This window comes from Zonotrichia albicollis, chromosome 3 (assembly GCF_047830755.1).
Source record: "Zonotrichia albicollis isolate bZonAlb1 chromosome 3, bZonAlb1.hap1, whole genome shotgun sequence".
Classification (NCBI taxonomy): Eukaryota; Metazoa; Chordata; class Aves; order Passeriformes; family Passerellidae; genus Zonotrichia; species Zonotrichia albicollis.
The window spans coordinates 76,644,001-76,671,872 of record NC_133821.1 but is presented as its reverse complement, the minus strand read 5'-3'; the positions used below and the strand labels follow the sequence as shown (position 1 = coordinate 76,671,872).

Sequence of the window (27,872 nt, the reverse complement as noted above, 5' to 3'; positions counted from 1 at the left end):
GGTGCTGAGTGTTCACCAAATGAGATAAAAGATGGTACAAGAGTCTAAGCTCATCAGCTCTTTGACTTTCAAAAACTACTATTAGGCATTGATCCTACAAGTTACAACAGGCAGACCAGTATGTAAGACCTATCTACTCTGCTACATTCAAGATCTGGGATCTTAAAAATTATTTCAAACAAAGTTTTCTTGATTTTTCTGAAGATCCAGTCATTCATTTTAAGGCAATTTATGAGCCTTTGCTTAAGTTTGAATGTCAGACTACTACATGGATATAGCTGTGCTTTTTTATTCATAGGGAAGATGTTAGAATTTTTTTAGGAAACCTTTCTCAGCAGAAAATATTGCAATTAAAATTTCTTTGGGCTTTCATTTGTTCTGTGACTTCCAGTTTTCCCTCTGTTATTAAAGTAAAATTCTAATCTCTTCAGTTCTTCAGTTCCTCCGAGTTTGGTTTGGGGTTTTTCTGTGTTTTTTATTCCTAACATGGTATTTCAGCTATATCTACATTATGATAAATAATCACTCTTAAGCTCAGAACACTGTTACTAGTGTAAGATCTATTATGGAGATATTGTCCTGCCAAACACAGAATTATTCTCAAGTCTTTTCCTCTGCCCTGGGAGTAAGAATTGTTCACTCCAGTAGCCTCTCCTTTTGTAGAACCAGCTGTCAAGTGCACTGCTGTGGCTGCTTTTGCTGAGTGGGTGATAAAGAAATTGAGACATGAAATTAGAAAATACTGAGTGATTGTTAAGCTCATATTCTGCTTCCTCCTTCACACACCTCTGGACGGTATGGGTTTGATCCACTTGATGTATTTATTTTATTCTGTTAATTGCAAGAATTTTGCAATTAAACCTGAGTTTTGTGCTCACGACACAAACAGAAATTGAAGGATTTACTTATCCAGTTCAGATAAAGACAAACCAGAGGTACAGACTTCCTTTTTCCTGTACTGCTTCAGCTTTTCTTACTGGCTTTTTTTGAATCCTCTCTACAAAGGGCAGAGTTTATTTTTCACATATGTTCTATTATTAGCCTATTCCTGCACCTACCATTAAGAAAGAGAGTTTTTTCTACAGTCATAGACACATGATGTACCAGCAAAGTCTTTCTTAGAGCCATCTTAACTTCTAACCAATATCTTCAGGTACTCTCAGCCTGTTCTCACACTACTACCAGATCCATGCCTTAAATCCTTATTCACAGGTTTGTCTACTGGATGAATTATCAGGTTGGCCAATTTCACTGGAAATGAAACTGGAGGATGTTGGGCCCTTCATGGGCATGACCAACCTTCAAAATTATGACCAACTGGCAAAAAGCCTCTTGCCTCTTATGAATATTATCAACAACATTTAAACAATTTAACTTACAGGTCATCAGGACAATTATTTGGAGTTTCCAACCTTCCTCCTGATCGTACATGGTGTAAAACCTCGGTATTGGAGAAGCCTGGATATGGCTGTTGACCCAAAGTCAATGTTTCCCACACTAGTACTCCAAAAGCCCTGAGAAGCACCATGAAAAAAAGAAAGAGAAAAATTACTAACCATAGCCATCCTGAAATCTCCCTAGTAACAGTTAGATTGTGTCTAACCTAAGAATAAGACTCAGAAAAATTAGGAGTAAAAAGACATAATTCAGATTTGTCCCTAAGCCAGCCTTGGAATAGCTAAAATAAATGTGTAGAACTGAGATGCTTTCCCAGACTCACTGAGCTGCAGCTCAGAAGACACTGAGTCCCCACATCCTTCCCAGGAAACACTCAGGTTGAGCATGTTCTCATATAAACAAGTGTTCTGAAATCTATAGAGGTGTGGTTTAAAAGGGAGAAAGACAAGTTCTCCCAAGCACCACTTGTGGAGCAATCAGCATCTCATTTGGTTTGGCACAGAGTACTAAAGTGCTTTCTTAGATAAGATCAAGAGTAGCAGTCAAATAGATAGGTGCAGGCACTGGGGACTTGGACAAGACCCATGGGCTGAGTACATGTGGCCACCTAAATCTGAACTGGTGTGAATGCCAGGTTTCATGGATCTGGTTTAGTCTGGGGGTGTTTTTTGCCATGTCTCCTGACAGTGCGTCTCTGCTTCTTCACAATAAACTCAAAGCCACTCAAATGCACACTTCTAGCTAACCTCCACAAAAAAAGTACTGTGACCTTCCCCTGACGATGCTGCAAAGTCTGGTCTTCAAAATAAAAAAGTCACTAGAAGAGGGTGAAACTGTAAGGGCAAAGTATTGGGCTATTGGAAGGAAATGTCAATAAATCTAATGGAAAACAAAATGGAACAGCATGCTGGCAGTCAATTCACTGCCCAATCAAGCAAAAACCACATTGTGGGCCTGGTATAACTGTAAAATTATTTGAGTGACACTAGTTCCTGCCAGACAAAATCCAAAGATCTTAAAGCATAAAGAAATTTATCCATGAAATACACTGTCATGGTATCAAATATTTCATTAGATCCTTAAAATTTCACTTAGGAGGAAGTCTTTCCAAGCCTAAAAATTATTAGAGATGACAATATACAACCCTGTAATTCCTCCTCTAAACCAATATTTTCTTGCTGCAGAATTTAGTATGGTTTTTGCCACAGCTTTGTGGCATCTGTAACTCACCAGACATCAGAGCGACTTGTAAAGACACCATCAATAAGGCTTTCAGGAGCCATCCATCTGACAGGGAGTAGACCTTCTCCTCTTTTTCTATAATAATCATTTTTATAGACATCCCTGGCAAGCCCAAAATCTCCTATCTTTACTATCCGGGATGAACGCCCATATTCCTTCTCGGACACAAGGCAGTTGCGAGCAGCCAAGTCCCTGATTTGTAAGGAAGAGAAAAGAGGATGGAGTTAGCATTGCAGAAAAACTCAGGTCTGTAAGTCTCTGGCTCAGCATTCCCTCCAGAGCAGTGCCAGCCCCAAGGCTGGATGGAGTGATTTAGGGCCTCACCCAGTCAAGTTTGCCATGTCTTCAGGACTGGACATGACACAGCCCTTCTGGACGACCTGTTTCAGTGATTGTTCTGGGATATTGTGAACAACATTATCTAATTTCCTTTGCTGTAATTTGTGCCTGTTGCTTCTCAAATTCTCCCTGTACCTCTCTGAGAAAAGCCTGCCTCTGTGTCCTCTAAAGCTACCCACTAGGCAGACAAAGACACTACCATGGATCTTCCAGTTGTCCTTCTCTCTGTTGCACTTGATATGATTCTTGCCTAGGGTGCAGTAACTCCTTGGTTCAGACCTTAGAGAAGCCCACTATTTTGGGAAAGAACTGTGAGTGATATTTAGCAGAAAAGCATAGCCTTCGATTTTACTCCAGTGCTCTCTCCTGTCATGTTACACTGTGACATTTTTCTAGACATTTTTTCCTGGGTAAGATAATGAGTTTTCTGTGAGTAAGCCTGGGAAGACTAAGAAAGTACGTTCTGTACCTGTGTATAAAATGCATTTTCTCTAAATAGACACAGCCTTTGCAAACATCCAAGCATATATCCAAGAGGTCAGTGACACTCAGTAAAGGGCTCTGGAGCTACAAGAAACAAAGACAGAAGTTAGCTATTTCTTCCAGCTTTACCAGCTCAGAATGACAAACTCCCCATGTGAGATTTCCTTACTGAAATATATTTCCCCATTTGAAATGTATAGCTGCATTAATCAGTATAATAGTTTTTTCTAGTAGAACACATGTAGATGCATTTCAGTAAAATTCAGCAATGACTGCAGATTGGATCTGATTGTGTAAATGAACTATGCAATCGCTATAATGCTATAAAATTTGATTTTGACCTCACGTCATGCCATGCATATTCCCAATCCACACACTAACTGGAGAAAAAAATTACTTGAAATTGTTTATCCTTTGTTCTTTTCTTTCCTTCTAAAGAATTTGAGGACACAGGCACAGGGACAGTATATTCTTCTATGCTCGGACTATGCCTCTCACATTAAGGATACTGTTGTTATTCAAAGACCAAAAAAACCCCTCTATGATTCCTAATAAACCACATACATGACCACCATTATTTATTACCAGTTTCAAAAGGACAGTTTATGATTTTCACAGTGAGAAATCAGCAGACATCTCATGACTGAAATCACAATTTTGGTCAGTGATCTAATGACATTCAATCTTCTTCACAGCATCACTGGTTGCAAGGTCAGCACTGAATACTGAGGTCCCCAGGGTGTTAAGGAAAAACCAGGTCAGACTTTGCAAGTACAGAAACAGCTGAACATCAGCATGGACTTTTAGAAAGGGAAAAACTGAACAGAGAAACTGTGGGCAGTTACAGCTTAAAAATATGATTCTTATGGTCTTCACCTTTTTCTTTCTGGCTCCTCGTAAATAGCTCAGTAGATCCCCTCCTTCCATCAGCTCCAGGATAAGATACTGAGGTTCATTTAGCAGACACACACCAAGTAACTTCAGAATGTGGGGATGATCAAATTTGCTAAACAGAAGGAAACAAATGTAAGATGACATATGAGAAATTCAGCTGGTTGATAGCTAACAGTGTTTATATTTGCAAGCAATGAATGAGCGGTTTGGCCTTTACAGTCCTGCTTCTATGAACATGATTCAGTTGCTTGGTGCCTGGATTTGCTCAGTCATGGGCAGAGTTCAGGGACATCCTTCCAAAATACAGGCTTACACTGTCTTTGACAGGCACTCTAATACATTAAAAAGCACACTTCATCGTATTTCCAGGAAGCAAAGAAAAGTAGCCAAATGTCAATTTCTTCTAGGAATAAGATGATTCATCACCTCTACATGAAAGGTATCTGCATGCTTTTAATAAAGTATTTTTACTGCTATATTCACAGTAGAACTGCTGATTTAAAGAAATACACAAAAGCAAAAGCACAAGGTGCAATATATTATTTTCACAGTTCAGCAGGGGACAGGTTTTCACAGTACATTCGCAAGAGGAAGAAAATACATATGAGTAATACTTCTAAGTATACTAGCAATTGTTTGTGTGTGTGTCTAAAACAGGGATTACCACAGAGCAATCAGTACTCTCAGTACTGCAAGTATTCTTCAAAAAATGAAGAATATTTATTGCCTCTGTCAGTGCCTGTGTTTTTTGAATCACTTCACTTGTGTTAGAAAATGCTTTTCCTCTCTCACACTGCCTGAAAGCACTTGCACAAGCAGTCAGAGAAACTTGACTCTATTGGTAGAATTGATGGTGTCCAAAATGCTGTCAAATGCAGCAGTGTAAACAAACAAGAGAGGGACATTTTCCTTCTAATCTCTTTCAATTCACCTAATCTCAGGTGTGGGCAAAGACTCTTGCAAAAAGTGCGATTTAGAATTTGACAGTTCCCCCTGGCCCCTAGCACAGACCTCTCAATCAGACAAACTTCAGCACTTTCAGGAACAAAAAGAGGGGAAGGAACACCTGGCACTTTCCTCTGCACCCAATGCAGACCTTTGTCCACTGAACTCTCATGCCTTACTTCCCGAGGGATGGGACAGACACAACAATTTCCTACACATATTTGCACACAAATGACTCATCAACTACCAACACAAAATGACTTTTTGAAATAGAAGCAACTCAATTTTCCCTTTGCTGCATACCAATAAAAAGGAACAAATAGTTCTGGCTTAATTGAGCCCACATGTATAACATTAAAAGCCAAATTTTAATGAACATCCAAAAAGGCAAGCATAATAAAAGTTGCACCTACATATCTTGCAACTTGCATCTTATATACCTTATCTGTTTGTAAGCACTCAGATGCACTCGTTTTTCCTTTCAATCCTTGGTTTAATTTATGAGACCTCACAGATGAACATCAAATGAAATCATTAAACCCTCTACAATGGAATAAAATAATTGTTTGATATTAAAAATTAAATATTCAAATAATATGAAAGAAACATTATTGTTGTTGTTATTATTGTTATTATTTTTGTCATTGCTGCTGGTGGTTTTTAGTGACTATGGGGATTATATAATACTTTTCTATTCTCTTCATTTCTGATTCATTGTATTGGTGTATATATATGGGCTCATGTCAATGTTTACATTTAAATGCAAAAAAATTTCAATTATATACTCCTCCAGGATTCCTGGGTTTGGATTATTATCTGCAACAAGAATTGAGAGAACCTCAGAAATTTTAACTATGGGTTAATATAATTTCTACACAGTACTACACAGGAAAAAATACCTTAACTGTGCTTATGATTGCTAGGTAGACTGAAAATGGATTATGAGGAGCTTATACACAATTCTTACTCTTTATCATTAATTTGCACTGTAATGACATGGTCAAATTTTGATTTTAACAAGCCTTTTACCTCATTTCGTTACAGTGTGTCATAAAAGGCAAAAAATGCAAGATATATTTTTAAGCATGTAACCACAAAAAAAAATTGGAATGCTGTGAAAATCAGTTTCCAGTTTAATAACTGGAATAAACCAAGTTTTCTGCACAGAAATTAATCCTTATTTTTTAAAAATTGCCTTTATTTCTGCATGAATGAAATAAAAGTAAAAGAAATGCAAAAGTCCATCTGCAAACTAAACTACACTCTCAGTCTTATAGTACCAGTTGAAAACTACAGTTGAGCTTGTTTCTAGGGACACTCTAGAAAACAAGATTTCCAGCTGAAACACAAAGCTTTCTGTGTGAAATTCTTGCAGTGGTGACAGATGCGTAATTTAACACTACCTCAATAGAAGGGGTATGTGGCAGCCCCTAGTGGCACATTTTTAAAAAATATTTTCCACTGAAAATTACAACTTCTAGTCATCAGTTTATTCTGATTTGTTTCCTTCAGTAAAATGGGATAAGTTGAATTCTGACCATTGCCTTTGGCAACTAACTTGTTTTGGGGGAGCAAAGATACTGAAATACACCAGTACAATCACAAATAAATCCATGATATGAGCATATTGAACTTGCAGTCTATGGCTTAAATTTTGCTTGTCAGATTTACAGCTTTAGTTACATAATATTCATCAGTAGTGATTTACTAGTTTGACAGAAACATGAGAAAACCCCAAAAATGCCCCAATAATCTGTTTAGAGGAAAGTGCTACTTTCATTCCCTTGGAAAGCCACCACCAGCTTTGAAGGGTGCCCAGGGACAAAGCTGTCCCTACCTCATTAAGTGTGCCTCCTTCAGGAATTCGCTCTTCTCGTGGTCTGTCGCACCCTTCTTCAAAGTCTGCTCAACGGAAAGCAGAAGTGTAGAAACATTTCATCATCATCACTGTTACTACATTGTTGCTACAGTGCTTAAGTAAAACAATCAGACATAGATGTGGCCTTCAATACACATTATTTCCTAGAAATCATTACAAGGCTGAGCTTTAAGAGATTTTTAAGAAACACTGCAAGAAAACACCCAGATCAGCCCAACACCCATTTCTCAGGTAAAACGTCTGAGACAGATCTCTCTGCCCATCCCATTCTGTTGCAAGAGAACAGATTGTTGTGATTACCTTGACTGCTACTTTGGATTCTCCACTTCCATCTGCCAGGATATCTACTGCAGTCCCCTCATATACCTCTCCAAAGGCTCCACTTCCTAAAAATTTCTGTAAGTTGAGTTTGTCCCGAGGGAAAGCTGGCAGTGATTCAATCTCTGCTTGAGAAGGAAGAGTGCTACAAAACAGCAATACTAGTCACTTGTTCATACCTAAGGATGTCAGAAATTCTATCAAAATTCAAAGGAAGCTGGTACTATTTGTTTCAGCAGGTATATTTAAGGGGAGCTCAGGTGAGGCCTGGATGTTTTGGAAGTTACTGGAAAACAAACAGCAGGTCTTTGCCCTTCCCTGTGCACTTGTGTTTCTTGCCAGAGTGACATGAAGGATGGGCTGGGGGGGATCCAGGCTGGGCTGTGTGCCAGAGGGGCAGCACGGCAGCACATCCTTTGGAGCAGACCTGCCCTGCAGCAAACATGCAGCTCCTAACTCCACCTTTTTTAGGTTTTAGGGATCAGTGCCCTGTAAACTGGTCCAGGAAAGACCTCTTTGATGTTTTTGTCCTTAAAATACATTTGCTCTGAGGACATACCGTATGGCATAGCAGGCATTCGCTAGTCCCACTGTCTCAGCCATCCCCCTGAGCTGAGCTAGCTCTTTATCTTCCTTGATAAACACTATCTGTCCAGGCAAGGCTGGTTTTGTGGATTTCAACCTTTGTTTCCATACTGAAATAGAAAAGGACATCATTAAGTGTTTCACTCTGAAAGTAAGGTCAAGTTTTTATAAGGATACGCACAAGTATTAGAGTTCCTTAAGCACTCCTGTGCTCTCCCTGCAGGCAATCAGCAAGAAATGCCTGAGGATGGAGTGAACTTCTATCCTGCCCTTCATACCAAAAATATAATAAGCCATCTCTATGGCCTCAAAGAATGAGAATATACAAATTCCTCCCAGCTCCCATCCTAGGGAGGGAGCATTTCCTTAAACCTGGAGGCCAATCATTTCCCACCATCTGAACTGTCTTTCACCAAGGCTTGGCAAACCAAGGGTAAACAAAAACCTCAATCACATACCAAAACCAAATAGCACGACCACAGCCAAACACAGCACAACAACTCCAACTACAGAAACAACGGCAATGATGGTGCCCATGGACATCATGTTATCTGTTAAAGAGAAAAAGAAATTTGTTTAATTATTATGTATGCATGAAATGTCAATCCTATGCAGCAGAGCACACCTGAGAGAACCCTTCAGCTCCCTGCTATGTAAGTCTTTCACTGCACAAAGTTCTCTTGTAGGGTGAGGCCTTCTCTTGAAGGCTCACACTTGGGCCATTCCTGTGACCTAATGTGTATGCAGAAATAGAAAATGCTGAACTGTTTGACTACTCAAGATGGCATTTCCAAAAGCACCCACAAAGTGAAAGTAACATTCTGGCTGAAGGCAAGAATGTTTTTACCCAGTGGCTGAGCTTGCCTTGTTTTCAAGAATCACATAAAGCAGAGTGGCAGAGCCACAGAGGCAAAGTGCTATAAATGAGGAGAAGAACCTTTCAGGCCCAATGTTCTGAGCAAAAGAGTATGGATGAGCACTAGCAGCAGGGGTAACAATAAAAACATCATCATCTATTACCTATTAGAGACATTACTTTATCTTTGCAAGATTATTCTTATTAAAATAGCCAGTCTCTGTTCCTAAATTGGTATGACTATTTAGAATGACAAAACAAGGATTAACAGAATACAGAAGTACAAGACATACCTTCACTCAAAATTATATCCATGCTAACATCACTGTATTCACCAAGTCCCAGCACATTTGCAGCTGCTGCTCTGAACTGGAAAGTTCCTTCCAAGTTCTTGGCCTTCCATGTGCAAATACTGCCACAGGAGCCATTGTAAACCACCTCCCACGTGGACTTCACATTGCTGCTGTTGCCAGACTGTTTCCTGCAGCATGCACAGCACGACACAGGAATGTCATTAATGCCATAAGGGCAGTTTACTGCTTCACCCCCAGCCTATTCTTTGCTTCAGTTTCATGGTTTGACAGCATTTCTCTGTCTGCATAAAAGCTCAATCTGATCATGGGATTCTGGCTACAGAGAGGAAAATTCTGGCATGCCATTTCAGCTGTGCTAGGAACCAAACATCTTTATCTTGGCATTGGAAATTAAATACTAGAACACTTTACGCATGAAAAACTGTTCAATACATGCCTGACAGCCAAGATTCCAAAATGTTCTTATTTAGCTTTCTGGCAAAAAAAAAAAAACCAAACAAAAAAAAAAAAACACCCAAAAAAACAAAAACAAAACCAAATCTACTGTGCTAGAGCTTTTTTCCCTTCAGACCCAGAGTGTCTGTTGTGCATCAGGTTTCACAAGCTAAATGGGAAGCAAGTCATTGGCAGTGGAGATACCATTCTTTAGCTAGCCATTTTGCCATAGTATCTGCTGACCGCTGGGTGTTTTTCTTCCTTTCCCCATTGGACTGAGATTGATTGCTCACAATAAATTCAGAGCTGATTATTCACCAACCAAAAGAAGACCACATACTTAAAGTTGAAAGGCCATATCTGAAATATCATTTCATGTCACACAACACCGTAATACATCATGTGAAATGACCTTCATGAGCGAGTCACTCATTCTCCCAACACACTTTAATGAAGAAAAAAGGCCAAACACTTCTAAACCAGAAAGACATGGGAAAACTTACGCCCTTGGCGTGTACATGTTGCCACTAGAGCTATATGAAAAACAGAGGTTGATTAAAAGGGTTAGGCAAACATTTTCTAGAATGCTATGCAAGTAGCCTAACATTTTTCTACCTGGTGTGAAATTCAGTCAAAACCATCAGCCTGTGTACTTTCAAAGCTGCAAGAGAAAAGCTGACTACATTAAAAGACCACCTCAGTGAAGCACTATGATTCCAGAGATAAATAAGAAGCTGGAGTCTGGAGACCACAACAGCTAATGCACAGCCCTGGCACAGACCAAGGGACTGACCTTTTCTTACCCATCTGCAGAAAATAAGGTACAGAATATCTCCTGGCATACCAAAATTATTGTTTTCTCAGAGCATGCAAGTCAGTGCTCCTGCACGCTCACGGAACTGTAGGAAGCTTACAGCACCAGGAAAATATGTCTGGGTGAAAACTTAGATAGGTAAAGCATTTCCAGCTCAGAGTGCTGTCAGTGCTTAACTTTCATAAGCACAGAGGAAGAAATAATGGCTGAGTTTAGAAAATTGCTCCCCTCCATCAGTAATGACTTCAAACAATCACTGGAATATTTCAGAAGATAGATTCTCCTAGTTTTAAAATAATGCATTAATAAAACTTTGTACTGACTACTTTAAGGGAATCTCTCCAGAGTCATGGTCAAAAAATTAGAAATTCAAAGTCACTGCCCACAGCACTATGCTCTAACCTGCCCAATCAGTCCTTCCAATGCCAGTGCAGGAATGAGTGAGCTGGCACTCTAGTGTGATATCAGTAGCCCAGGCAATTGGAATTTGATCACAGAGCACTTTAAAAATTATGCAGTCATCCCACATGGGTGGGAATACTTTCTTTCTGGCAATATTCTTTCAGTCCTCTGAACACTAATATATTTATACATATATATCAGCCGAAAATACATACTACATGTAAGATTTGTGATTTTAAATTCTCTCCACATCTTCTAGTTCACTGACATAGATCTAATTATATAATTCTATTTCAAGATTACTCTGAAAATGTTGTTCTGTGTTTTCCAGAAATTCTGGAAATTATGGGTACTTGGTTTATCTAAGAAAGAGATCCCAATGGGAAGAGCCTTTCTGATCATATACATTTCATTCTTCCCATCAGAGGCAACCTGAAAAGCCCAGCACACCCAGTTTTATTCTGGGCTGTTACCTATGGGAAGAGTGCCTCATGCATTGCTTACCTGCCCTCTAAGATGTAGTATATCAGTTTGCTTCCATTGTCATCAGCCTTTTCCCACTGTAGAGAGTTTTTGGAGTCTTCGGCTTTTTTAGGAACTCCTGGCTTACTGGGAACACCAGCTTAAGCCAAACAGGGAAGAAACAGAATCCTTAAAATGTGTTTGTAGCATAAAGGGCCAACAGGCACAGAGAAAAATCTGATGCACATGAGTGTTTAGACATACAAAAGGAAAGAGGGTCTATATTAATAATCCTCAGAGAGAATGAATCCTTGGCCTTCTCTTTGTGATGGATGAATTCTAAAATTTTTACCCACCTGTAAATTTTTACCCAAATTTTTCACCAGTAATAAGTTCACTTGCATTACAGACAATTCATTTCAGTTCCCCTCACTCTTTCCTCTGCTCCACTTGGAAATGAATCTCACTTCTTTCCCCCTATTACATCTTAATGTATGGTACTGTGTTATTCATTTTTCAAACAAAGAGAGCTATTGGGTCTTAGTATGAGAAAATTCCCTGCTAAATTTTTGAAAATGTTATGTTTAATGTTCACATCCTGTAAAGTCTTAACATTTTGTTATGCTATGTTAAGTGCTTACCTGTAGTTTTAAAGCTTGTGGAAGAGGAAGTGCTTTTCACTCCTGTGACATAAACTACTGTGACTCTTACTAAGTAGTTGGTCCAAGGAAGAGTTCCTGTGAGGTTGCATTTGTAAACAAGATTTCCTGTGCATGTAGTGTTCACAGGAGAAAACCAGTCACTTTTTGTTGGCCACTAGAGAAATAAAATATCATTATGGTCAACTTTCTGCTGAAAGTGTGTCACAGTTCTATTCCTGGGTAGATCAACTACTTTGCCACCTCTTAATATCATAGTGGAAATATGACACAGGTGCTCTTTCAACCATGGGACTCTGTCCTCTCAGAGACCAAGGACACAAACCCTAATTTTCTTCTTTGTTTTCAGGAGACCTACAAGTCTTGGCAGTAACAAAGAATAACAGATTAAGTGCCTGCTTTACACAGCCAAAAGGAGCCTTCCCCTTTTATTTCTGGATCACCATGTCCATGAGTTCAGCTTGCCATGATGCAATTGAAAGGAGGTGATGGGTTAGTGGAATTGTGATGTGACATTTATTTTAGGGCAGGAAAATGTTTGGTGTAGGTCTATTGAATCCAATTCTCTATAGTAAAGAATCTGCATGATCCAGTTTAGGACAAGAATTTTTCTGCATCCAGTGGTTCAGGTGTTGAAGTCTGAAGTTTCCATGCATGCTGCTCTCACTGCAGCCCTTACTCCTTACTTCTTGGACCTGGTCTTCTCTTTGGCATTTTCTCCTAACCTCTGTCACAGGAAAATAAATCCAGATACTAGGTTGTAGCTAATATTTACTGCTGAGAAACCTTTTCTTCTTTTTCGTGTGCAGAGCAGACATAGGACTTGCAACTGCAAACCCAGTTGGGGCAGGGCAGTGAGGAAACAGGGATAGGACTGCTGAAACAGGAGACTCAGAAGGAATCCTGGTGAGGTCATCCAGGATGTCCTTTGGCACTATGGAGCACTAAATGCTACAGCTGCACTCCTCCTTGTTCCTGGCAAATGCTGACTCCATCCTGCCCCTGCTGAGCAGCTAAGACTGACATCACCATGCCCAAATTATCCACTGAGACTCTTCATGTACATCCTGCCACCCACCCTGTCCTGCTTACCAGAGCAGAGTAGGTTAAATTTTCTCTGATCTGAAAAAAAACCCACCCCAAAACTTAGAGGTATTTTACCTTATGCAGCTCAAACCAGAAGCTGTTTTCACTGACGTGCAGAGGAGCTCTCCATTCTAACTGGAAACTGGTGTTTCTGGGGACTATGTTGATAGGTGCTGCTGGAGTCTCAAATGTTTTTGCAATGACAGGGGCACTTTCAGAAAACCAGTTCTCATCAGGATGGAAAGCAAGAACCTAGTAAGGCAAGGGATGAACTGTACAATACCAGAGCAGCTGGAAAGGCAGCTTTGCTTTAGCAGCACCAAGTATTTGGCAGACTGATGTTTCAAACAAGAGAGTATTCAGGCAATAGAGATTAAGGTGTAGAGAGATTCTGCCCCTCATAGCTGCAAGGTTATATACCTTCAGGCTGAAAGTTCACACCCAGGAGTACCCTTCCTCAGAGACTCTTCTTAGCTTCTCATCTCAGATTTCTACCAAGTCTCTTCTCTTTCTAGACCTTTCTTAAGTGCCACACAATCTTACACAGCCGTGAAGATGTCACATCACATATTAGGCAGTATTTTAGAACCACAGAAACTCAAAGTCAAGAAGTGCCTTAGCACATTGCTTTTCACTAAGCCACAGGCAAATATGACCAGTTAGGTATGCATACTTGCATACACACATACAGGTATTTAGGTATGTGTGTGTAAATATATTTCCCATTATATTATCCAAATCATTTACAAAAGCCCAAAATCAAATTTGGAGCTGTAGATCCCCTCCTGCCATCATCTGAATGTTCTCCCAACTGTGTAAATCACTCTATTTGTGATACCCAGTGCACATTTCTGCAGGCAGCATGTTTACTTGGTTACTTTTGAAAATGCCACTTTGACCATAGACCTGCTGTCCAGATTTACCGTATTTTTCGGCCTTCATCTGTAAAGGGAGAAGCAGCAAATTTTGTTTTCATGAATCCATATTGCATACTTTTATTTGTCTACTTTGCAGAAGAGAAGTCTAAAGATTTGCAGGTTGAACAGACCATTAAAACTACTTGCAATCATACCTTGAAGGAATTATTTGTTCCAGGTTGGAGTCCACTGACAGACCAGGCAAGCATCTCATTTGAAAATTCACTTTTTCGCAATGGTGTCGCTGGGACAGGAGGCAACAAATTAACAGAGATTTGATAGCGGATGGATTCAAGAGGTCCATTTGGCTTCAGTGGTTCACTCCAGGATATATTGATGGTGGTGTCAGACATAACTAATGTTTTAATAGTGCTAACTGCCTCTGGTACTGAAACAGAAAGAAAAATTAATCTTCCTTTTAGAGTAGTCAAGAAATGTCACCAAGGAGAGAAAAGAAGGACATAAGTGTATTAATATGATTCATTCACAGGACTGAAACTCTACACAGGTAAAATTCATATTCTGGTATTGTCAGTCAGCTGAAGACAAGTTCAAAATATTTTGAGGGACTTTTAGTATTTTCTTGGCTATCCCAATACACAAGGAGATAAAAAAAACGAAAAAAAACCTGAACACCAGGAAAACCCACACACACACATATATAATATAGATATATGTATGTACATATATGTACACCTCTACATCTATAGTCATATTACTGAAATCCTACTCCTTCTTAACTTCCTAATCAGGGTCTCAGATGTGAGTTTAATATGGTGTTTACTTGGATATGCACACACTCACACACACAGAGAAAAAAACCCCAAAAACTGTGCATTACTTTGATTGGAAAGTCTTTTCTTGAATGCAAACTTATGAGGGAAGAAAATCCATTATTTCACATAATTTAAAAATTTTTCTCAGAAACAGAGTCTGGCTGAGCTGTGTAAGGGAGAAATTGGGTTGCTGGTCAGATGTCCTTACCAGCTGGTTACTCACTAATTGTTCTGGAAAAATCAACCCTTGCTTTGAAGCTTTAAGATCACAGACTTTGTAATGGTATATGGTATGTCCCTGGTCTGTATAAAAAATTCCTTATTTCCTATTGAGCTGTCCAGAGAGGTAAAAAGTTAACAAGTCATTACACTATTTATGTAACATTGAGTAAATGATGAGTCCATATGTTTTTATTCGTATCCTAGTAGCAAGACTAAAAATTATTTAATGAAATATGCAGAAACTAAACTAGGAAAGGACAAATTACTTATTTGTCTAGATAAAACATATGTGGAGTAAGAGTGACACTCTGTGGCAAGAGCAATGCATTGTCTTTCTCTTTTTTTCATTCCCTCTACCTTGCTATTTGATGGAAAGCACAAATTATTCCAAGCTTCTTTCACTTCATTAGAGAATTGAGAAAAAGGCATTGCGGGAATTCACACAGCTTCAGAGGTGTTAAATAGTGTACACACTTCAAGAGGCTCTAGCAGCATCTGATTACAATTTAAACTGCCAGTTACATTCATGAAATTGAGAACATAAGTGTCAGGACACATATACCTTCTATTTACAGCTGGCTGGAAGTTTTTCAACAAATTTGAAAAGCTCTGAATGCTGATACAAATATCTATTCAAAATACTCAGGGTTTGTAAGCTGGGGTGGGGTGAGGCTTTTTTGTTGGTTTGCTTTGCTTTTTGTCTTAGACTTGATTTTCATCCAGATTTTTCATTTTGTCCCAACTAGAGAAACCTGTTCTGAGTTTCAGATTTCGTTTTAACATGAGACTAAAAATTTCCATTTGAGTGGAGCAATCCAGTCTCCCATTTTATAATCTACCTTTATGTTTCATCACTGAAAGGATGTACATTGCTGCAGCATACCACAGTTTCCCATACAAAAAATAATTGTGTCAATTCTTTCCACATCTAAGTAATATATAATGTTATTAAATCTATGTATCACACAAATTTTATATTACAGATGTGGAATTCCATGCAAAGAATTGAAATCTACTGATAGAAGGCTGGAATTGTTGGGTGTTTGGGGGTGTTTGTTTTACTCCATAGGAAGATTGAATCTTCAAGGTTGGAAGAGACCTTTCAGATCATTAAGCCCAACTGTCAACCAGAACTCCCACTGGAACCCCTAAACCACATCACCCAACACCAGGTGCCTCTTAAACACCCCCAGGGATGGTGACTCCACCACCACGCCCTGGGAAACATATTCCAGTGCCTGACCACCTGAACAGTGTAAGCATTTTTTCTGATATCTAATCTGAATCTCCCATCTCAGATAAAGGCCATTGCCTCCAGTCCTCTCACTGCAGGCATGGTAGAAGAGACTAGCTCACAATATTCAGAGATCCACATAGGGTGGGAGCAGATTTGCTTGATGGTGCAGATGCTAAGGGATCTGATGTTAAGAGAAAAATACCCAGCACAGTTGAACTAGAGAACTCTCAAAGTGTAACATGTCTGGATTCCATGAGAAGGGTGATAATATGCCTGCACCCCTTGTTTCTCTTCCATTTGAAAGATGAAAAGAAGGTCACCTTAAACAGAGGGTTTTAAGGGGAAAATTGTGACTGCTCCCAGGATAAAAAACAGGGAATGATCTGCGCATAAGAGAAGCCACTGGCGGCTCACATGTGATGCTCTCCTCTGGACAATGGTGGCAAAAAGAGAGGCTGATTATTCTATGAATGAACCCTTAAAGAAACCTTTACAGAGTGCATCCCTAAGGAATGAAAAAGGAAATCAGGACTCCTGGCATGTACTTGTTGCCAGGTGTTCTGGATAAAATGTTTTCTTGGGCACAGTTGATTGCTGGGGAAAGAGACATTGAGGAATGTAAGAAAAACATAGTGGTGGCTGTCCATACTTTAATTTCAGTTATTCTATCAACATCTGAAGCAGCCAAAATGCACAGAGAGGTAAAATGAAGTGAAGGAAAACCTTAGGAGTCCTGCTGTGGCTCCCTCACTGCATGTCACAGCAATATCCCCTTGCACAGCTGCACAGCACAGCTCAGTGCCAGCCATGGCCAGCCCCGATGCAGCCAGGCTAAGGGAGCCAGTGCCCAAGGGCTCTGTGCCTCTCAGTTTCACTCCCTTACCCTCTCTAAAAAAAATAACTGCTCCAACTCTGCAGAACAAAACCCAGGCAAGAAAACTAATGAAGATGCATTCCCACATCCCAGTGATTTCCACACCAAGTATCCCTAGGTACCACCTCCGCAGTCTTTCAGCAAAACACAGATATACTGTAGACTCGGCTATAATTCTGACTTGCTGACTTAGGAATTAAGAGAGGTGCCTGATGGCTCTGCAAATGAAGAGTTTATGTGGATCCAGCTGACACTGGCTGCTGACACCAGGCACAACAGAGCAAAACTGACACAACAGAAGAGCAAGCACTATGTGCACCATGGGGGACAGCTACCCCTCATAATGGTTTTCTTTCCATGTTTTCAGCAAGGGACTTCAGCAAAAACACAGAGAAAGTCATCTGCAGAGGAGCAGAAAGACAGCTCCTCACAAAGACAAATGTGCATGTACAGAATTGCACATGCAAAACAAGAAGAAGTGCTGAGCAAGGTAGTTCTATTGGGCTGGGCTGCAACACATGCAAACGCATAACGTGAACTTTTTGCATGATCCTTCTCTTTCTGGAAAATGCCAAGAGCTTCAAGAAAACTGGCACAGCAGCTGCCCCACAGCTGCAAACAGGTATGGTGAAGCAGGGAATGAGTAGAATCATCTTCTTGCCCTAACTGAGGTATTTACAAGCACAGGAGACATCCAGCTCAGAATGTAGTATTCCCAAAGAACAAGGACTGAAAGAGCACATCAAAATTCTTCAAATCAACTGAAAATGAGCTGTTTTCATTCAGGCCAAAAGTAAAAATGAAGTGTTGCCTTTTCAGCCTGGTTCACAACCAAACAAATCTGCATTACCCTTAGAAACAGCAATCATGAGAGCGACATCAAGTCAAGGGAAAAAAATCTTAATGCTGAATGAATACATAAAACAGATATTTAAACATACATAATCACACCTACATTCAAACACAACTTACTTAAAGATGTGGTTCAAGGCAGAAACTGCAACTGTTTAGCCACTTTTAACCATAATTTATCTTTCCTCAGGAACCAAATAAGCCAAAACATTGAAGAATAAATAAAAATGTATTGAATGAATCTTACAAATTCATCAAGCCTGTTTGCCAAAACCTTTTGAAGATCTACCCAGGTTATATTTTAATCAGACTGTTTGTCCGCTTTCTGATTTACAGCCCAAACCTGTGTACATCTTCCTCTGAGATGAGAACTCAGCTCAAATTCAGAATAAAATATGAAACAAACCTCCATATAGAGTTGTGCCAACTGTGCCTTCTCCCACAGGTAGCACTTCCTCTTCTGAATAGTAGTTTTTCACTGCAACTTGTATGGCATAACTCGAAAATGGCTGTAGGTTCTCTAAGACAGCAATAGGACTCTGATATTCCTGTAAGTCCAAATCAGATAATAAACATGCATTCTTAGAAAAGAGAGTCATCTGGCAACCCAATCATCTGTCAATGAAATGTGTGCTTAAAAAGTAATACAGTAGTGGTTTTGGATTGTGAAACACTTTAGTGTTTAAAAAAAGAATGTTTGAATCACAGTTTTGGTAATAGGTCCCTACAGAAAAGAAAGTACATACCAAAAAACAAGACAAAAAGTAGGGGGGCTCTTGCACAAAGGAAAAACTAAGGTATCTACCACTTTTCAAATACCACTGAGAAAGGACAATTGCTGTTGGGATGTAGAAATGGTAAAACTCTCTGACAGAAAGCTACAGAATGGTTCATAAAGTCACTAGAAGTGAACGTCACATTCCCTGTTTATAGATGGTATCACATGCATTTCTGTGTGAAGTAGCCATACCAATGGTTTTTGCTGTGGAGCAGACAAACATTGCCTTGAGTTCCTGCAGATGTTTGTAATTTGTCTGGAAAATACCAGGTATGTCGGTGTAGGCTGGGATATGCCGGGGCAGAGCTGCTGTGGTGTGACAGATGGCAAGCTTAATGTAAAACTGGTGTTGGTCGTAGCAAGGATAGTAGGCTTCTCAGTGACTGGCAAGAGAATCAGGCATCTTTTATCTAGGAAAGACATTAAAAGATTAAAAATTAAAATTATGGCTGTACCCATCCAATCTTGCATGGGATTCTGCCACCATTCATAAGAGAAAGCACAACTACAAAGTATTCTTTCTGCTCTCACAAAGAGAAACAGAGGAAAATTCTGCCTGAAACAACTTAATTTGATTGCGTTCATGGACACAAAAATAGTGATCCTCAAAGAAACTCTTATTTATCTTTGACAAGATACAATTTTAATAAAGAATTTAGGTCCTTCTTGAAGTAGAAGATGTAATTTGTACAATTTGCTACATCTTTGTCAGGGCAGTACATATTGATGAGCCCAAACTTGCCTGTAATGGAAAAGACAGGCTGCACAGACATTGCCTTTCTCTAGCAATTAAATGTTATCTGCTTTTTCTTCCAAACAGTTTTCCATGTGTAATGTAACAACAGATAATGAGAGACAAATGTGGGAGGTGGAAAAGGAGTCTGGAGGGAGAAAACAGTAGAAAACTACACTGACAGTTACTGAAAAGTAACAAAAGAAAATCAGTGTTCTTTCTAAAACAAAATAAAAATATATTAAATGGATTTCCGGCTAAGAAGGAAGAAATTTAGGCATGTGCACAGGGAAGAAGGTACAAGGACCAATTCTTGCCCTTAGGCCACAACAACTGACCTCATAGTTAAGATCTTTTCTCCCAAAGTGAGCAACTCTGCCACTGCTACCAAAGTCAGGTTCATGCATATTCCTCCAAATGTATTTGCAGCTGTCAATGTAAATTAGAAAATCTCTGTGGGTATCTCTGGATAGGAATAATCCATTTGGACTGAAATTTGGTTCTTCCCTTTCTGCACCAGCCAAGCCTGGGGCTCTTGCAGGAAACCCTGTCCCTGGGGATAGGGATTGGCACATTCTGTACCAGGGCCAAACCAGGCTCCTACATCAAAGCCAAGCCCACACAGATCTCATGAGAACAAACATGCCCAGAGACTTGGCAAGAAGAGCCTGAGCATTGGTCAGAGCAGCCACAGGCAGGCATGACTGTACCAGCTACTCAAAAGAATGTGAAATTTTTTTATTCCAAAGAAATTCATCTTGTTAAAATATTCATTTGTATATTAGCCAGGTTTTTAATGTAAAATTGGAGTTCAATAATTATTTTGAATATATTCATCATGCTAGTAGCTGTTCTAAACCTCTGCATTTATAAAGATAATCCCTATAGGTATCATGAATCCTAATTTTCTATTAAAACTAATGTTTTATTTATTTCATTATCATTCTACAATGGTTTGTTTAAAATATCAGGAGTTCTAAGTGATGCCTGGGTCTGCTATAAGGTAACCTGTAGTTGTCTCTTGGGTACTTCATTATAAATTGCTTTAATAAGCAGAGTTTTTATCTCTATCTTTGAAAGAGCAGACCTTTATTTAAGTTTTATATATTTGTGAACAAACTCAGAAATCTGTCACAACAGGGATCACTGTCAAACTCTGGATACAACACTGTGGAACATATTTTCTCTTTTTCTGTGCTGTAATGTGCACCACACCTTTTCTAAATCTCCATGTCTGACACAACCTTGAAAATAGGCATAGTTTGGCATTAACAAACAGGTGAAATATTCATCATTCATGACCTTCCATTGTATTCAACACAAGGCCAGTCCTTATATTCATCCTTTTTAAAAACTCCAAATTGTTTCTGTGTAGAAGGTACCTGAATCCATGAAGCATACTTTATATAAATACACATCTGCAACTTAAATACGTACTCTGATAGAAACTAGTTACATTCACAAAACAACCCAAATCCCCTGTACCTGGATATGATTGTGCTGCTGAGCTGTAAGCTAAGATTTTCAGCGTGTGGTTTGCTCTCTTGTGAAGAAAGTGACTTCTGCTTTCTTTATCTGCTAGCCAAATTTCAGTGTATTCCTTTGTTTCAGCAGTCCAGTATATAAATTTCTTATCTGCAGTCAAGCTGCCAATTTTGTTACCTGTAGGAAAATGTTGCATAAATAAGTTTAATAGTCAACCCTGAGCAGATGATTTTACAAGAGCAGAAGGGTGCTTGTTTTCACAGTGAGTCAATACAGCCATTTTGGCCATACTGTATCCCCAGTGACCTCCTCTTGACAAGAGATTTCTGATATTTCCCAGCAGGTCTCATGATGCTGAGATTCTGTTATTCCAGTTTACAGGTGTAGATTAGAAGGTGTTTAATTACCAATAATTATGAGAACTGCTATTCAATTAACAAACACAAGAAATGAAACACGAAAGCAAGAGCTGTCTAAAGAAACTTTGCTCTTTTTTCCAAGATGAAAACCACCATGATCTGCCATCTCTCAGGAACAGCTAAGACAGCTCTTCTGGTAACAGAGCAGCTTTACCAGCACACCTCCAGAATTGAGCAACCAAGAGTAAAGTGTTATTATCACAAGAAGTGAAACATGGATAGTTTGTCATACAAAACGAATTATCTATCTGCGTGAAGTACCTTCCTCACATGATGAAGTCTGCAATGCCATTTTCAGGCATGAGGTGTTACTGTATCTTTTCATTGAGATTAACTGCAATAGATGTAACTAATACAAAACCCAAGCAAAATAATGTGTTAATATTCTAAATGAAATCTATTGACAAGTAGCACTTGAGGCAGTAGCATTTCTTTTACATTTTACTAGAATACACACTTGCATCAGTAAACATCTTCACACTGCTCTTCTAGTTTGTATGAATAAAGTCTACAACTGAAACACAGAACACAAACATTTGACTATAGATCAATCAGTTCCATAATCAGTGCTTCATGAATGCTATTTTCTGAAATGAAAGTTGTTTGAAGTAAGAGACAGCAAGAATCACAAACTACCTAGAAAAATAAAAGACACTCAGACCTTGAATATTCGGTATTTTGATAGTTCTCCAGCAGTGGCAACCCTCCACATCTGAGGCCCATATTTCGTCTCTTCCTCTGATGAAAAGCAGCTGGGGATTTTTGGAGTCAGACAGATCTATACTCATAGGCCTTCCCAGCTCTGCTTCTGTGACATTACAGGTGCAGTAGCTTCTCATCTGTTTTTCTACCAATCCATGTCCCAGGATGTGGTGCGCGGTGTTGTTCAGAATATCATAATAAAACACGTGGCTGCCATTATCAAACTCTTCCAGCCAGTACAAGCGGCTACCAAAGAAAATGCACTGCTTTCAGTAGGAAAACTTCAACCTGACCAAGCTAAATGCAATGCTAGTCTGACACAACAACTGGTTATTCTGGATAAAATCGTTACTGTAAAAAAAAAAATGTTATTTGTGCTGACTTTCACTTGCATTACACATATAGAAGTACCTATCAGTATTTAAGCATCATTTAAAATTGTTACTCAAACACAAACATTTTTTTAAAATTAGGTATGTCCAAGCTCAACTAGCAGTACTTAAGTGGTACTACATTTAAAAATTTCTGAGATTTACATAATGCCAAAACTCCTCCTCTATAAAAAGTCCTTTTCGGTCCTTAACAGTTTTAGTGAAAATCATGTCTAAAATTTGCTCTTAAAAAAGTTAATACTAGTATGTACCTTACCTTAAGAAAGGATATGACAACAGAGATGATACAGTTGAATTACTTTTGCTGAGCTGCTTGTTCAAGGCTTGTAGAGATTTTTTCTTGAGCTCAAGATCAATAAAAAATATTTGAGTTTCATTCTGTGGTGTTTTCAGGGCAACAAAGAGATGCCTTGCAATCCAGTCAACTGTGATGGCTGTGACATTGTGAAGATGCGCATCTCTGAAAAACTTAAGAAAATAATTTAAAAGCACAGAATTGTTCAACCTGATGTTGACACATTATGAAAACCAATTTGTTTCTGAAAGAAAAATGTCTAGTTGGGAAGTAGAAGTCAAAATACAAACATATGTCATGGATTGGCAATATTTTTAGAAAAATCAAAACTATTGTTCCACATATATCAATTGTTGCTTCCATATTCTTGAAATTAGAATTATGTAAATTAAATTAAATGTGATGCAAAATATTGATTTCTTGTATTTACTAGTATGAATTTTAAATTGAACATCTGATAAAAATATCTTATGAACAAAGCAGATGTCAGTAAAACGATTTATGATTAATAGGACAACTTTAACAATGACTCCAGTCATTTTTACTTTTTCAAAAACACAGTTGGCCATAAAACAATGGAAATAATGGTCAAGTAATGATAATTTTCCTAGATTCTCTCAAGTAAGGGAGTGACCAAAGGAGTACCTGAAACATTGAAGCATTCTGTATATCAAGAATAAAAAGAGAATCTTCAGCGATAAGGTATGCTTTGTCATCATTAGCAATAAAACAGATGTCCTTTACATCAGTCTTGGCTGAAAGTTCCCACATGGTATGACCACTGTCTATGTCAGTAAGAAACAACTTGCTGGCAGAAATAGTTATTAGAGTTGGGATAGGGAAAAGATCTGGAAGGAAAAGGGCACAGCACAATTAACAAAAAAATCCCATCCTAGATAAACACAGCTGTTCATAAGGAAAGCAAGTACAAGATACAAATAAATGTTGGGTATGAACGTATTGTATTTGCAACAGAAAATAAATAAAGCAATGAGATGCCCTCTTGTCATCGCAGTCAAACTACTAAGATACCTTCAGTGGCATTGTGAATGCTTACCTAACAAATTTAAGCACAGCAAAACAGATTTGCTCATTTAATGACCTTTAACAGCCAAACTAGAAATATATTATGATCTCTAGCAGTAAACAGGTTACAGGTGAAAACCTACTATTCTATGCTAACCTGGAGTTGCACAAAAAATCTCATTTAGCATAGTTTTGAGGAAAGGCTTGAAATTCCCAAAATTTAGTCGAATGATAAGGAATGTGTTAATCTTTCATATCAGAGGAGGTAACCATTTCCTCTGTTGTGTTTGCTGTATGTTACATAACATGTGGGAGGCTATTTATCAGACTGCCAAATTCTTGTACTGTCATTTCACCAGCTATTACACACAAGCCATGAGATAGCAACTAAATCATCCATACCTGATGAATTCCTCTCTGCCATGTCAGACAAAGGTCCTGGACCTACAGAGGTGAAGGCCTGCACCTGTGGGACAGGAGATTGATACTTATCTTATCTAACAGCATAAATGACTGCATTTGAGATCCTGTAGAGCCAACAGAGACAAAACCCCTGTCTGCTCATCTAGGAACATATGTGTGTGTGCTCTGTTTGACACAAGGCTATGCTGGTCAGTTCAAAGGCTGCATTCAAGTTGGGACCATGGCTATGAAGAGAAATTTAACCAGTGACCCAGAGACTGACAATCCATGCTACATATAATAGAGCTCAAAGGACTCCAGACAGTCTATTTGTTTCCTTTCCCAGCCTGGAACAATTCCTACTGTTTGCAGACCTTGCAACCAACACGGTGTTCTCTCTTATTAGTATCTGGTCTATTACATGCTCTCTTATTTTTAACTTGCCTTTCAAGCACACATTTTGTCTGTTTCAAAACTCTTGTCCCAATGAAAATATGACTTCTTGACAAGTTTTGGACTGGAAGTCTCTTTCCATGGAAGCCACCCGAGTCCCTGACTTTCTCAAACTGTGGCCTGTTCAAAAGGCCTGTCACTCTCCACCAGACCAGTTGAATCCACGTTCAACTTGCAGTTTCTAGCAGTGGTTTGGGGAAACCTCTAGAAAAGTTTCTTTTGAGCTTCAACATTTAGCGAACAACATGATACAAAAAGAAGTTGAACCAGGTAGGTATGCCTGGGTGAGTCAGCAAATCAGCAGCTCTACAAGCAGAAACCACAAGCTCTTGCCCCAAGCCAAAAAAAAACATCTCCCAGGCAAACACATCTGACTGCACAGATAACATCTCCCATCTAGCACGAGACAAGCTTAGTAATTTTTCATACCTGAAACCTTACTGTGAGGTTGGGAAGCACATCCTTGAGAGAAAACTGCATCTGGGTGGGTTTAACATTGCTTTCAATCCACTCCATGAAAGTGCCAGCACTGCTGCTCCGATTCACTAGCTGATAGTAAACCCTGAACTGCATTAATATTCCATTATCCCTTTCAGGTCTGTCCCACCTGAATTCCACAAGGACTTTCCCATCACTTCCATGTAGGTTATTTTGTAACACATACATTCTAGGGTTCCTAGGGGCTGAAGGAACTGTATAAAAAAATAAAGATAAAATACACAGAACAAAATATTCCTGTTAAAATACAAACCCTAACTCATAACTAACTCTACAGAAGATTATCTAAAACTTAATGGTTATTCCTTTCTGTTTTCATTGCTATCTGATTTTAACTTACCTAGCCAAAAGAAAGAGCTGCGTAAACAGGAAAAAAAATGCACTCCTGCACTGAGATTGGGACATATCTATTTAGCCAAGTCCTGTATGTAACTATGGGGCTGTAAAAATTTTCACAACACAGAGCATATTCCATTCCTTCTCTTATTCACTTCAAAATCTACTGCATCTCATAAGCTTTCTCAGTGCTTCAGTCACTCAACACTATATTTTAGCTAACTTAATTTTGACATGCATAAGAGCAGAAATAAACACTGAAGCAAGACTAAAATGTGCATAGCATTTTTTAAAAATCTACTAAGTGATTAAGATATTGCATGCAGCTTTTCGTGTTCATTGTAATGAATTCAGTTTCTCTCTCTTGCTCATAGTCACAGGCACACGCTGGATATATTGCCCTGCATTTTCTGCTCTGAATTCAATTACTTCAATTGTCTGCATTTATGTATGCAATAGATGATTGGCAAAGATACTCAGAAACATGTCCTTGCAACTCTGCCTGCAGCTAACTAGCTCTGAAAGCTGCTCATCCTTCACACCAGGGTTTCACTTGCTGACACTGAGCTGCTCCCAGTACCCATTACACACGAGGAACAGGATGTAAAATTTTAGTACCTCCTTCAGGAGCCCGAAGGGATACAGATGTCATTGGTGCCTTGCCCCAGTATGTGTATGGAGTGACAGTAAAGTCAAAGAGTGCAAATGGTTCCAGCCAATCCACTCGGTAGGATGGCACTGTCAGATTATGGGGGTGAAGGCATCCTTCATTCTCCAGAGGCTGCAAATGAAATTAGACAAAACGAAACAAAGCAAGACCTCTTTACTGCTCAAAAGGCCTTCAGTTTTCCAAAATCCCCCCACCAAACCGGTCACCTAAATCAAAACACAGCTTCTCTTCCTGTGAGTGGTCATTGTTTCAACAGTTCCTGTGGCACTGTAGTGATAGGTAGCCATGTGCCAGCAATCTGCCTTTTTAATTTAAAGTAAAGCTTGCCAAATGTACTAAAGCGGGGATAAAGGCTACATTTCACATTCAGGCAAAGCCTGTCCCACTGTCATCTCAGAGGACACTTCTTTCTCTGAGTTACTGTGAGAGGCTTTCTCATGAATTTTTGACCACTGTGATCTCCTTGCCTGACTAGTGCCATCCCCATCACAAGCCCAGAGCCACTGCTGGCTGCAGTGGTGGAGAAACTGGGCAACTTGCACTGTGTTTGCAATTTAATTTCATTCTTGACCAATTTGTAAATGCCAGAGAAGAAACAAACTCCATTTCTTTTTAAAAATAGCAAGTAGATGCAGTAATTAATGTAGATAATAGGGAGGGATTGCATCAATATCCTCACTTGTAGAGCTTTGGATCCCACGCAGTAAAAGACAGTTCCCCATTCCACCTTTGTGGAGGGACTCCAAGTGATGAGGAAACTTGTGGAATTTCCTTTAATTCTGAAAGAAGACTCTGGCACGGAATCTGGAATCACTTTTGGCATTGAAGAAAAGTTTCCTGTCCATAAAGAGAAGAAAGAATAACAATCTAAGGAATGTGAGGAATAGGTAGACTATTCAAATGTGGCTTAGAACACGGAAGTAAATCCTGTAAGCCAACATTAAATAGCAACAATAAATAACAATAACACATATTCTTTTTATCCATACATATACCATTAGCTTTTATAATTGCACCTTATCCTGATATATTTATCAGGTGATATATATATACACATATATCAGGTATATCCTGATATATTTATTAATAATTTATTAATATATTTATTAATAATTTGCTCTTGTCCTTCTCTTTTGTCAAATGGGCAAAGAATTTCAAGAATGAGGAATTGCAGGCTGACAGTAAATACCTTTACTGAGGAGTTTAGATGAAGAAAATAATGTACCTGGCAAAGGTTTAAGTGATGCCTGAACAAGGGTGAAGGCTGTAAACTCTGCTGTTTGTGAGAAGGGAATGCTAAGGCTCCGATTGACTTCCTGGACTGTAATGAACTGAAGCCTATTAATCCAGAACAGACGACCACTGTAGTATTCCAGTGCACCCGGAGATATTTCTGAAGTACTCCATGCTGCAAATTCCGTGATGATGGAAGTACTACAACTGTGGAAACGTATGAAATTAGCAAACTGATAGCCCACATGTAGAGGGAACAGATTTATGCAAGGTTTAACATATTGTTAAGTTTCTTATAATTCAAGTTCTTAATACTTATAATTCAAATTCTAAAATGTAGGAGGCAGGAAGTCAGAGCAATTTTTTTTTAAGCTCTTTAAAGAATTTCAGAATATGAGACATCACAGAAAGAACAAAAGGACCTTCATTCCCTTTATTCCATTGGAAAATAATTATAAAAT

General features: G+C 38.9%; 1 protein-coding gene across 1 annotated transcript in view; it reads right to left on the bottom strand.

Annotated features, from left to right (window-relative positions):
• The window catches only part of ROS1 (ROS proto-oncogene 1, receptor tyrosine kinase), an 85,761-nt gene that overhangs the window by 14,147 nt on the left and 43,742 nt on the right, over positions 1 to 27,872 (bottom strand). Inside the window, exons 15-38 of the mRNA XM_074538606.1 lie at positions 27,404 to 27,618; positions 26,858 to 27,015; positions 26,127 to 26,289; positions 25,104 to 25,366; positions 24,222 to 24,285; positions 23,439 to 23,641; positions 22,755 to 22,966; positions 22,066 to 22,352; positions 20,986 to 21,162; positions 18,960 to 19,177; positions 18,396 to 18,537; positions 14,184 to 14,416; positions 13,187 to 13,363; positions 12,008 to 12,182; positions 11,409 to 11,526; positions 9,233 to 9,420; positions 8,542 to 8,634; positions 8,058 to 8,193; positions 7,481 to 7,643; positions 7,139 to 7,203; positions 4,339 to 4,468; positions 3,449 to 3,546; positions 2,629 to 2,832; positions 1,380 to 1,514 (exon numbers count right to left, since the gene is read on the bottom strand). Coding sequence (XP_074394707.1) covers positions 1,380 to 1,514; positions 2,629 to 2,832; positions 3,449 to 3,546; positions 4,339 to 4,468; positions 7,139 to 7,203; positions 7,481 to 7,643; positions 8,058 to 8,193; positions 8,542 to 8,634; positions 9,233 to 9,420; positions 11,409 to 11,526; positions 12,008 to 12,182; positions 13,187 to 13,363; positions 14,184 to 14,416; positions 18,396 to 18,537; positions 18,960 to 19,177; positions 20,986 to 21,162; positions 22,066 to 22,352; positions 22,755 to 22,966; positions 23,439 to 23,641; positions 24,222 to 24,285; positions 25,104 to 25,366; positions 26,127 to 26,289; positions 26,858 to 27,015; positions 27,404 to 27,618 — 4,017 coding nt within the window. The remainder of the gene's footprint in view (positions 1 to 1,379; positions 1,515 to 2,628; positions 2,833 to 3,448; positions 3,547 to 4,338; positions 4,469 to 7,138; positions 7,204 to 7,480; positions 7,644 to 8,057; positions 8,194 to 8,541; positions 8,635 to 9,232; positions 9,421 to 11,408; positions 11,527 to 12,007; positions 12,183 to 13,186; positions 13,364 to 14,183; positions 14,417 to 18,395; positions 18,538 to 18,959; positions 19,178 to 20,985; positions 21,163 to 22,065; positions 22,353 to 22,754; positions 22,967 to 23,438; positions 23,642 to 24,221; positions 24,286 to 25,103; positions 25,367 to 26,126; positions 26,290 to 26,857; positions 27,016 to 27,403; positions 27,619 to 27,872) is intronic.